The following is an 11801-nucleotide window of genomic DNA, read 5'->3' as shown; positions in this document are numbered from 1 at the left end:
AATATGGGCACATTCATATTGCATGGTAAACGTTAATGTAAAACTTTCCTTAAAGTACGTGTTCAAGGAAAAAATTCAAAGGTAAATGGTAATGGAGTCAGGTGGCTGAGCGGTTAGAGAATCGGGCTAGTAATCAGAAGGTCGCTGGTTCGATTCCGGCCCGTGTGAAATGACGTTGTGTCCTTGGGCAAGGCACTTCACCCTACTTGCCTCGGGGAATGTCCCTGTACTTACTGTAAGTCGCTCTGGATAAGAGCGTCTACTAAATGTAAAGGAGCAGAACATTGTAATTGTCGTGCCTTGCCCAAGGATATCCCCTACTACCTCATGGTAGTAGGGGATATCTAGGCCTACTTGTTACACAGGGTAACAAGCCCTCTCCTTTTAAATTACAACAAAGGCGCTTCAGATTTCACACAACACTTTCCCAGGCCTCCACTGATCTTACTCGACTAAAAAAGGTTCCCCAAGTCATCATTATTTTAAAAACAGTCCCACAAAACGAGGTAAGTTTATCACCCCCAAAAAAAGTTAGTTCCAGATATAATTCAGTTAATCTATACATACATATTTCATGTACAAGTAGTAAGACCTTAACATAAATAATTCACTTGTTTAGACAGAAGATGTTGGATATGTTTTTATTATAGTAGTAATATGTTGGGGGAAACTGGCCCCCTTCTAAAATCTACACTTGTGAACTCCTACTGGGTAGTTTAACACCTTTTCACGGTGGGGCTACTTACACCATCTTACCCTACTACTAAATGGATAAAATAAAAATCAAACTTTTATTTTTATGAACTGATCATTGTGGGCGTGTGCCCACCTGGTGGTTATAATTGGCTACTGCATCACACACTTCATTCCTTCGTCGGTGTCTTTAACAGACACGCGTTCCAAATTCCTATGAAAGGAAAACAACAAGTTACTACTGAACATGTAAATGAGGATGTTTCACATCTCCAGGATGTGACATGATCACACCTCATCAGCTGCTTCCGCTGGACAGCCTTCTCAATCTGCTGGAGGATCTTCTGCTTGTTGTTCCTCATGTTCACCTTGGCTTTCTCCACAAGGTAATCAATCTTCTCCGCACTGTATGGTTGCTGGAATGTTGTGTACTCTTTCCTCTCTCTAGCAATATCGTCTTTATCTAAGGAGGGAAGAAATCTAGAAAGTCATTCAGACATCAAGCAGGAAGTGGAGGACATCACCGAGATGTTAGGATCACATGATTAAACTTGGAAGTGAACATGACTTACTTTTTTAACTTAATGCATTTCATCATACACCTAGTTTATACATTTACATCAGTAAATGGGAGTTTCTTTGAACATTGATCAATCCAAAAGTACTTTGACATCCCCTGCTGGCTGTAGAAGGAGACTGACCTTGACAGTTCTGCAGGTTGAAGAGAGGCATGTACAGGATAGTGGGTTCACTCTCCTGCCCCTCAAATACGTAGAAGTCCTTAGGCTGCTCCCTCTCTTCCAGCACGCTCTGGTTGAACTGAGGGAATGGCTTGTTCATCTTGCGGGAGTAGTTCTGGGCAAACACTAACGTCTGGGCATACAGAAGGACAGGGTCAGTGGGTACCAGAACCAACCTAGTCACCATGCTTAAAATACATGAAGATTTAATTATAAAAATGTCACGTTATTAACTTATGAAATTTCACAAAGATAGTTTGAAAAACAAAACTATGTGGTGAGGCTGAGGGAGGAGAAGATCCTGGAAGCCAGTCTGATCTTCTGTGAAATTAAACCTCAGTGTAGCTTTCAGTCTAGTTAACTAGCGGAGGGAGCAGTGGTCTACCTCAAAGATTTTCCCGCCGCTGTATTCCAGGGCAATCATGAGGTCCACCCCTCTCTTTGGCCCCAGGAAAGATGGGTAAGGGGCGTTGATCATTAGACCCGCATCAATCAGTTGAAGGGTCTCCCTCAAGTGAAGATTGGACGGAATCTCGGGGTCTGCCCGGAATCACACATTACAGAATCAGTTGGTCAATCATGTTGTCTAAATCTGCTTCAAGACTTTCGGTTTCAATGGGGCAGGTTATTTCAGCCGTATTCTCTCACCTGGATGCTTGTACAGGAAGTTGTTGATTGAGCCCCACTCCCATTTCACAACCAATGGGAATACATGCTTGATCATCCAGCACACTGGGAAAAGATGACATCAAGACAAAAATAAAATTCAACATGAACAATAAACTCGGCTGTCATTCTAGCAGTTGCTACACTGTCATGTTCATGCCATGTTCTTGTTGTACAGAAATCACACCACAGGATCAAGATGAATTTGATGCAACTTAGTACTGTACTATAATTTATTCATGATTCAACAGGACACCTACCCAAGCGTTTGAAGGGACTGTCTTCCAAACCTTCACACCACACCCCCAAAACCTTGATGAAATCAAGGCCCCATTGTTCAGATATCACTTTCTTCGTCTCCGGGGTAGCTGAGCTCTCTAGTTTGAGGGGCTTCTTCTTTATTGCGTCTACCAAAGAGAAACGGAACAACCTCCATCTCTGTTACTGCCTCCACAAGTCCAGCAAGGAGTCTGTATCTCCAGTCATCATAACTGTCAGCCCTTTTCACACTAACACTCCAAATGTGGCTGTCAAACGCAAAGGACGTGTCATGCTTCCCTTTGACAAAATAACACTGCCCACAGTCTCACAAACAATAAACAAGATCTGTTGTTGTGTTATGCACAATACCTTCTAGAACTTTCTCCAGATTGGTGCGAAGGGAGGAGTTTCCGTCTTCATGGATCTTTTGGTTCACCATGGTGTGGAGGAGCTGGTATGCCTGGAAGTAGGCATGCAGATCACCACCATTCTCTGGAAATCAAGCACCAGGGATGATCATTATGGGCTTAGTCAGCCTAGCTTTATAGCTTATTGAAACAATGAATAGAAACACTTGATTTCACCCCTCTCTCCAGATATCATTTCGTTATGCTATACTGTAGCTTCTATGACAGCATACTGTGCATTTGGCTGTGAGACAGGAGACAGCCCCCTCTTGAAACCTTTACCCTCACACCCTAGACACCCAGTCGACCCCTTTTCTTTTTTTTTTTCTTTTTTTTAAAGGAACAAAAGTCTGATTCCTGAGACTCAACACACCCGTACCACACAGAGCAATGGCACTACCTGTCATCCAGTCTGGCATTATGGCTTTGATTGTCTGGTCCTCTGCCAGGGCACTGCCCAGAATACCTGCAGCAACATGGAACAGAACACACACAACCTACAGGAAGTGCTTTTAACAGCACTGTAGCAATCCCTTTTGAGCTTCCCCTTGATGACCTTGCATGGTGGTCATATCCATCTCCTCTCCCTGCTCCACCAGCTCCCCAGAATGGAACCGGCTGCCTAGGTAAGGGGTGTCTACGTAGAAGCCCAGGTCTGTGAAGCCACAACGGTGAGGGGTCATCTCAAACCACGTCGCTGTAGGAAAGAGAGGGATGGGTGGGGTGAGATGCATGGGTATAGAGGGCAGGGAGGGATATGGGGAGATTCAGGGAGTGCAAGTGTCAGTAGATACACCTAGACTTGAGGTGTCATTTTAAAAGTCTCTTCTGGGAAGGTGTCAACGCACCTTCAACAGGTCCCTCATGGAAGCAGCGTTTGTCTATAGCGCAGTAGACTGGGTAAGGGTTCAAGGCCTCTCTCGTTGCTTCCTCAGAGAATTTTTTTTTGATCATCTAATCAACAATACAAAGCACTTTAAAATCAACCGTACTCTCCGCTTTCAGACATGCAGTAACTGCGTGGTTTGGCTGACTGACCTCTTTCATGACAGCGGAGGAGGTAAGAGCCCCCCATAAATCGCTGAGAGAAAAGTACTGCTCTTTTGCCCTTTCCATCAGCCAGTCCGATACCTCCTCCAGTTCCACTTTGGGACCCTTCTGGGTGGCTATCACACTGGACACATTCCACTTCGGCTCTTTGTAGAGGGAGGCCATAGTCCTGAGGGGAGGCAAGAGGAAGGGTGACATGAAATACAGCGTACTCTGTATCAACCAACTATGTTCTATAAATGGAAACCAAGCAAAATTGAAAATATTTAAGAGATGGCATTGTGTGTATGCATCTGTGTCGCTCCTGTAACATGCATTTTACCAGGTTGATCCAGAGACCCCCCCCATGTAGAGCACAGTGTCCAGCAGGGCATCCTGCTCCATCTGGTAGATTGACCCCAGCAGGCCAACTGCAGCCCTCTGGCCTCCCCCAGACACTACCAGAGCAATGTTAGGCACATCCTCCTGGGTGGGGGGGCAAAAATAGATGTTTGCACCATTCCCCCTTATAGTTCGGTGTCAGTAAAGTAAATACTAACTGTTTTTTTTTTTACTAAGTGCATCCCTGTAAGCAGGATCAGACATAGTCCACATACAAGTTCACACTTGATGTTATGCTTCATCAGAGAATCCAGAATCTTCATTCTCCTCTGGTGCACAAATTCCTTCTCCCCCTCGCACAGACAGTCAGACTTTTGGACTGTCCTCTGGAAACATGTTTTTAAAGAGAATACTTTGACTTATAAAAGTTGAATGTTCGTTTAGACACTTTAAAAGCACAGCATATAAACAAACCAATAATCGAAACTAAACATGATCATCTCTAGCCATGGCTACCCATCTAACAATGGCACATTCTTCTAGAAAGTTTATTACCTTCAATGCATCACTGGCAGTTACGTCTTTCTCGTCAAAGGCCTTTACATCTGAGCACAGAAAAAATCCATCTTTCTTCAAGTAATTGATGGCGTAATATCTAGCAGAATCTCAAGAAAGCATGCAGACATTGAATTACCAAGATCCCAGCAGGTTGTGTGCAGCCACTCACAGCTGACGTACACCAGTACAATGACAAGGACGTTCTTGAGCATGTTTCCCAATTTAGGCGAAGTTGAGGGTTCCTGTTAGTCCTGTTAGTCCTGTGCTGTCGGTCCTGTTGGTCATTGGCATTGGTTTGATTGCAAATTGCGACTTGTTCTCACCTGAGCGCTTCAGAATATACCAGAAGAGTGGGTAAAGAAATAGTTGATTGGTTGCCTTTAGGATTAACAGTTTGTCATCAGGGAATTCCTTAGGCAGTTATGAATCTGTGCTTATCCCTGCAGTCCTGATCTCAAGAGGGCTTACGGTACATTCCTACTGTATAATTGCTGGAAAGGTGGGATGATCTCTGGATGTTTTGGGGGTCCCTTCTCGGAATCAGTTTTTCAACCATTTACCCCTGGAAAGCTCAACCTCCCCCATACAAAATCTCTCGTCTAATAACTTCTGTTACTATAGGCATTGCTGCGTAGCAAAATTATAATGAAATACATTTTGACTGGAACATTTAAAGAGCACTCAGCCACTTTCTAGCTCCAATACATTTTTCAAGGTTGTTATTTTCCACATGTCAAAGCTTTTGGTAACATTTAAATGACCCAAGCTCCCAGAAGGCTGAATACAGAGTACAAGTATAATGAAAATGATGTTCTTAAGCATGTTATCAATTAAGCTGTGAATAAAAGGTTTGATCACTAAAGGGAACCAGAAGGGTGGGATGAACCCATCTGGTGCCGTGGGCTTCCTTAAGCTCCACCCTGGAATCTTTGGAGGAGGCCCCTTCTCACCCATTTATATTACCATGAACAGCAAAATTCTACACTAGGTTCGATACCTATCCTTTAGCAGGAGAGTGGACAGGCATTGCGTCAAACAAAGTTTTTTTTTCTTGAAACAGGAATAGACAGGGTACTCACGCTAACAAGGGTATGGACAAGACAAAGACTGGACATAAAAAAGGAACCTAAATACACAGAACCAAACAAGACACAGGTTGAATTGACAAGACAAACGAGAACTGAAACCCCTCAACGAGACACAGGTGAAGACAATGACAGACACAGGGAAACACTAGGGCAGGGCAAAACCAAAAACAGGGGGGCACGGCTGTGGCTGTGACAGTAAGAAGGCACAGTATGGTCACGTCATAACTTGGCTACTGTTTTGATATGGCAATTGAGCCAGATATCTAAGTCTAAGATGAATGACTAGTTTTAGAATCAAGACAAGCATCTGCATAACTGTGACCAGCAATGTGGTTTTGTATGATTTGGCCTTGTAGGAGCTTGCAGAGATTGTAGTAGGGGGTATCTACTTGTTACACAGGGTAACAAGCCCTCTCCTTTTAATTCACAATCCCCACAAAGGCTCTTCAGATTTTTCACACAACACTTTCCCAGACTGCCACTGATCTATTTATAATTCTTTTTGGCTGCCACTGATCTTGCTCGACTAAAAAAGGTTCCCTGCGGCATCATCATTTTCAAAACATATAAGCACAAAACTAGGTAAGTTTATCAGTAAAAAAATACTGTTCCATATATATTTCTATTAATCTATATGTACATATTTCATGTACAAGTAGTAAGACCTTAACATAAATAATTCACTTGTTTAGACAGAAATTGTTGGATGTTTTTAATATAGTAGTAATATGTTGGATGAGTGTGTTGGGGGCAACTGGCCCCCTTCTAAAATCTACACTTGTGAACTCCTACTGGGTAGTTAGACATATTTTCACGGTGGAGGTACTTATCCCATCTTACCCTACTACTAAATAGATAAAATAAAAATCAAACTTGATTTTATTTGTATAAATTGATCATTGTGGGCATGTGTGCCCGCCTGGTGGTTATAATTGGCTACTGCATCACACACTTCATTCCTTCGTCAGTGTCTTGAACAGACGCGCGTTCCGAATTCCTATGAAAGGAAAACAACAAGTTACTATTGAACCAAATGAACATGTAAATGAGGATGTTTCACATCTCCAGGATGTGACATGATCACACCTCATCAGCTGCTTCCGCTGGACAGCCTTCTCAATCTGCTGGAGGATCTTCTGCTTGTTGTTCCTCATGTTCACCTTGGCTTTCTCCACAAGGTAATCAATCTTCTCTGCACTGTATGGTAGCTGGAATGTCGTGTACTCTTCCCTCTCTTTAGCGATATCGTCTTTATCTAAGGAGGAAAGAAATCTAGAAAGTCATTCAGACATCAAGCAGGAAGTGGAGGACATCACCGAGATGTTAAGATCACATGATTAAACTTGGAAGTGAATATGACTTACTTTTTTCACTTTATGCATTTTAGCATACATCTAGTTTTTCTGTAAATTTTGTTCAAATAGTTGGAGTTTCTTTGAACATTGATAAATCCAAAAGTACTTGAATTCCCCTGCTGGCTGCAGAAGGAGACTGACCTTGACAGTTCTGCAGGTTGAAGAGAGGCATGTACAGGATAGTGGGTTCACTCTCCTGCCCCTCAAATACATAGAAGTCCTTAGGCTGCTCCCTCTCTTCCAGCACGCTCTGGTTGAACTGAGGGAATGGCTTGTTCATCTTGCGGGAGTAGTTCTGGGCAAACTCCAATGTCTGGGCGTACGGAGGGACAGGGTCAGTGGGTACCAGAACCAACCTAGTCACCATGCTTAAAATACATGAAGATTTACTTCTAATAAAAATATTACGTTTTTAACAGTTTTATGAAATTTCTCAAAGATAGTTTGAAAAACAAAACTATGTGGTGAGGCTGAAGGAGGAGAAGATCCTGAAAGCCAGTCTGATCTTCAGCGTAGCTTTCAGTCTAGTTAAACTAGCACAGGGAGCAGAGTGGTCTACCTCAAAGATGTTCCCTGCACTGTATTCCAGGACAATCATGAGGTCCACCCCTCTCTTTGGCCCCAGGAAAGATGGGTAAGGGGCGTTGATCATTAGACCCGCGTCAATCAGTTGAAGGGTCTCCCTCGTCTGAAGATTGGACGGAACCTTGGGGTCTGCCCGGTAACACACATTACAGAATCAGTTGGTCAATCATGTTGTCTAAATCTGCTTCAAGACTTTCGGTTTCAATGGGGCAGGTTATTTCAGCCGTATTCTCTCACCTGGATGCTTGTACAGGAAGTTGTTGATTGAGCCCCACTCCCATTTCACAACCAATGGGAATACATGCTTGATCATCCAGCACACTGGGAAAAGATGACATCAAGACAAAAATAAAATTCAACATGAACAATAAACTCGGCTGTCATTCTAGCAGTTGCTACACAATGTCATGTTCATGCCATGTTCTTGTTGTACAGAAATCACACCACAGGATCAAGATGAATTTGATGCAACTTAGTACTGTACTATCATTTATTCATGATTCAACAGGACACCTACCCAAGCGTTTGAAGGGACTCTCTTCCAAACCTTCACACCACACCCCCAAAACCTTGATGAAATCCAAGCCCCATTGTTCAGATATCACTTTCTTCTCTTCCGGGGTAGCTGAGCTCTCTAGTTTGAGGGGCTTCTTCTTTATTGCGTCTACCGAAGAGAAACGGAACAACCTCCATCTCTGTTACTGCCTCCACAAGTCCAGCAAGGAGTCTGTATCTCCAGTCATCATAACTGTCAGCCCTTTTCACACTAACACTCCAAATGTGGCTGTCAAACGCAAAGGACGTGTCATGCTTCCCTTTGACAAAATAACACTGCCCACAGTCTCACAAACAATAAACAAGATCTGTTGTTGTGTTATGCACAATACCTTCTAGAACTTTCTCCAGATTGGTGCGAAGGGAGGAGTTTCCGTCTTCATGGTCCTTTTGGTTCACCATGGTGTGGAGGAGCTGGTATGCCTGGAAGTAGGCATGCAGATCACCACCATTCTCTGGAAATCAAGCACCAGGGATGATCATTATGGGCTTAGTCAGCCTAGCTTTATAGCTTATTGAAACAATGAATAGAAACACTTGATTTCACCCCTCTCTCCAGATATCATTTTGTTATGCTATACTGTAGCTTCTATGACAGCATACTGTGCATTTGGCTGTGAGACAGGAGACAGCCCCCTCTTGAAACCTTTACCCTCACACCCTAGACACCCAGTCGACCCCTTTTTTTTTCTTCTTTTTTTTTTTAAAGGAACAAAAGTCTGATTCCTGAGACTCAACACACCCGTACCACACAGAGCAATGGCACTACCTGTCATCCAGTCTGGCATCATGTCTTTGATTGTCTGGTCCTCTGCCAGGGCACTGCCCAGAATACCTGCAGGAACACGGAACAGAACACACAGATGAGGAACACACACAACCTACAGGAAGTGCTTTTAACAGCACTGTAGCAATCCCTTTTGAGCTTCCCCTTGATGACCTTGCATGGTGGTCATATCCATCTCCTCTCTCTGCTCCACCAGCTCCCCAGAATGGAACCGGCTGCCTAGGTAAGGGGTGTCTACGTAGAAGCCCAGGTCTGTGAAGCCACAACGGTGAGGGGTCATCTCAAACCACGTCGCTGTAGGAAAGAGAGAGGGGTGGGTGGGGTGAGATTAGGTAACCCTATATGGGGAGATTCAGGGAGTCCAAGTGTATTAGTAGTTACACCTAGACATGAGGTATGTATCATTTTAAAAGTCTCTGGGAAGGTGTCAACGCACCTTCAACAGGTCCCTCTTGGAAGCAGTGTTTGTCTATAGCGCAGTAGACTGGGTAAGGGTTCAAGGCCTCTCTCGTTGCTTCCTCAGAGAATTTATTTGTGATCATCTAATCAACAACACAAAGCACTTTAAATCAACCGTACTCTCCGCTTTCAGACATGCAGTAACTGCGTGGTTTGGCTGACTGACCTCTTTCATGACAGCGGAGGAGGTAAGAGCCCCCCATAAATGGCTGAGAGAAAAGTTCTGCTCTTTTCCCCTTTCCATCAGCCAGTCCGATACCTCCTCCAGTTCCACTTTGGGACCCTTCTGGGTGGCTATCACACTGGACACATTCCACTTAGGCTCTTTGTAGAGGGAGGCCATAGTCCTGAGGGGAGGCAAGAGGAAGGGTGACATGAAATACAGCGTACTCTGTATCAACCAACTGTATGTTCTATAAATGGAAACCAAGCAAAATTGAATGTTTATGCATCTGTGTCGCTCCTGTAACATGCATTTTACCAGGTTGATCCAGAGACCCCCCCCATGTAGAGCACAGTGTCCAGCAGGGCATCCTGCTCCATCTGGTAGATTGACCCCAGCATGCCAACTGCAGCCCTCTGGCCTCCCCCAGACACTACCAGAGCAATGTTAGGCACATCCTCCTGGGTGGGGGGGCAAAAATAGATGTTTGCACCATTCCCCCTTATGGTTCGGTGTCAGTAAAGTAAAGACTACCTGGTTTTGTTAGTGCATCACTATAAGCAGGATCAGACATGATAGTCCACATACAAGTTCACACTTGATGTTGTGCTTCTTCAGAGAATCCAGAGTCTTCATTCTCCTCTGGTGCACAAATTCCTTCTCCCCCTCACACAGACAGTCAGACTTTTGGACTGTCCTCTAGAAACATTCAAACATTATTTTTTAAAGAAAACACTTGGACTAAAAATGTTTAGACACACTTTAAAAGCACATCACATAAACAAAACAACAATAATCAACATTAAACAACATGAATAGCATCTGTAGCATCTAGCCATGGCTATCCATCTAACAATGGCACATTCTTCAAGAAAGTTTATTACCTTCAATGCATCACTGGCAGCCATGTCTTTCTCGTCAATGGACTTTTCACCTGAGCACAGAATAAACACAATGTCCGTGTTTCTTCAAGTAATTGATGGCGTAATATCTAGCAGAATCTCAAGAAAGCATGCAGACATTGAATTACCAAGATCCCAGCAGGTTGTGTGCAGCCACTCACAGCTGACGTACACCAGTACAATGACAAGGAAGTTCTTAAGCATGTTTCCCAATTTAGCAGAAGTTGAGGGATCCTGTTAGTCCTGTTAGTCCTTTTCTGTCGGTCCTGTTGGTCATTGGCATTCGTTTGATTGCAAATTGCGAGTTGTTCTCACCCGAGCGCTTCAGAATATACCAGAAGAGTGGGTAAAGAAATATTTGATTATGTTTGATAAAAATTGGAATATTTGATTGGTTGCCTTTAGAATGAACAATTTGTAATCAGTGAATTCTTGAGGCAATTATGAATCTGCGCTTATCTGCTTAGCTGCAGTCCTGGTCTCAAGTGGGGCTCCGGTACATTCCTACTGTATAATTGGTGGAAAGGTGGGATGAACTCTGGAATCTTTGGAGGAGGTCCCTTCACGGAATCTGTTCTGTTCTTTTACCCCTGGAAAGCTCAACCTCCCCCATACAAAATGTATCTTGTCTAATAACTTCTGTTACTATAGGCATGGCTGAATTATTATAATAATTAAATACATTTTTACTGGAACATTTAAAGAGCACTCAGCCACTTTCTAACTCCAATATTTTCAAGTGTGTTATTTTCATGTCAAAGCTTTTGCAGCCCAGCAGGCTGAATACAGCCACTCCAAATACAAGTAAAATGAACACGATATTAAGCATGTTTTCAATTAAGCTGAGAATAAAAGGTTTGCTCACTCAAGGGAACCAGAAGGGTGGGATGAACCCATTTGGTGCTGTGGGCTTCCTTAAGCTCCACCCTGGAAGGAGGCCCCTTCTCTGGGTCTTCACCCATTTATATTACCATGAACAGCAAAAATCTACACCAGGTTCCATAAACTACCCTGTATTCACATAGTAATACCTATAGAAAGAACATTGTAGGTACAAAATAATTTGGGATGTAATTCTGAGGTGTTGAGTAGTGGCGGTACAGGTTATCACAGTCAAGTGTAAGAAGGCACAGTATGGTCACGTCATAACTTGGCTACTGTTTTGATACGGCAAATGAGCCAGAGATTTAAGTCTACGAGAAATCCAGAAA

The 11801-nt window shown here is 43.5% G+C and overlaps 2 protein-coding genes across 5 annotated transcripts; both read right to left on the bottom strand.

Annotated features, from left to right (window-relative positions):
* Nucleotides 1-625: 625 nt before the first annotated feature.
* On the bottom strand, nt 626-5372 carry LOC136941113 (cytosolic phospholipase A2 gamma-like). Of its 3 annotated transcripts, XM_067233522.1 has the most exons (15): nt 4833-5372; nt 4694-4743; nt 4414-4524; nt 4140-4282; nt 3806-3986; nt 3616-3721; nt 3324-3464; nt 3168-3233; nt 2730-2852; nt 2360-2506; nt 2082-2165; nt 1819-1973; nt 1395-1566; nt 988-1156; nt 626-907 (listed from the first exon to the last, which is right to left on the bottom strand). In XM_067233522.1, the coding sequence occupies exons 1-15, from the start codon at nt 4906-4908 to the stop codon at nt 847-849; spliced, it is 1785 nt and encodes a 594-aa protein (XP_067089623.1). In that variant the 5' UTR covers nt 4909-5372; the 3' UTR covers nt 626-846. The 3 variants fall into 3 exon arrangements, with proteins under 3 accessions (XP_067089623.1, XP_067089621.1, XP_067089622.1); XM_067233520.1 differs by having other exon boundaries at nt 626-1156; XM_067233521.1 differs by having other exon boundaries at nt 626-1156; nt 4866-5372.
* A 25-nt stretch (nt 5373-5397) lies between these two features.
* LOC136941114 (cytosolic phospholipase A2 gamma-like) lies at nt 5398-11044 on the bottom strand. 2 transcript variants are annotated; one of them, XM_067233523.1, is made up of 15 exons: nt 10719-11044; nt 10573-10622; nt 10277-10387; nt 10007-10149; nt 9692-9872; nt 9503-9608; nt 9220-9360; nt 9049-9114; nt 8613-8734; nt 8242-8392; nt 7962-8045; nt 7699-7853; nt 7281-7452; nt 6871-7039; nt 5398-6781 (listed from the first exon to the last, which is right to left on the bottom strand). In XM_067233523.1, exons 1-15 carry the CDS (start codon nt 10792-10794, stop codon nt 6721-6723), a joined length of 1788 nt encoding a protein of 595 aa, XP_067089624.1. In that variant the 5' UTR covers nt 10795-11044; the 3' UTR covers nt 5398-6720. The 2 variants fall into 2 exon arrangements, with proteins under 2 accessions (XP_067089624.1, XP_067089625.1); XM_067233524.1 differs by having other exon boundaries at nt 5399-6781; nt 8242-8388; nt 8612-8734.
* Nucleotides 11045-11801: the final 757 nt, after the last annotated feature.

Source organism: Osmerus mordax, chromosome 3, assembly GCF_038355195.1.
Source record: "Osmerus mordax isolate fOsmMor3 chromosome 3, fOsmMor3.pri, whole genome shotgun sequence".
Lineage (NCBI taxonomy): Eukaryota > Metazoa > Chordata > Actinopteri > Osmeriformes > Osmeridae > Osmerus > Osmerus mordax.
This window is presented reverse-complemented; position numbering and strand designations above follow the sequence as displayed.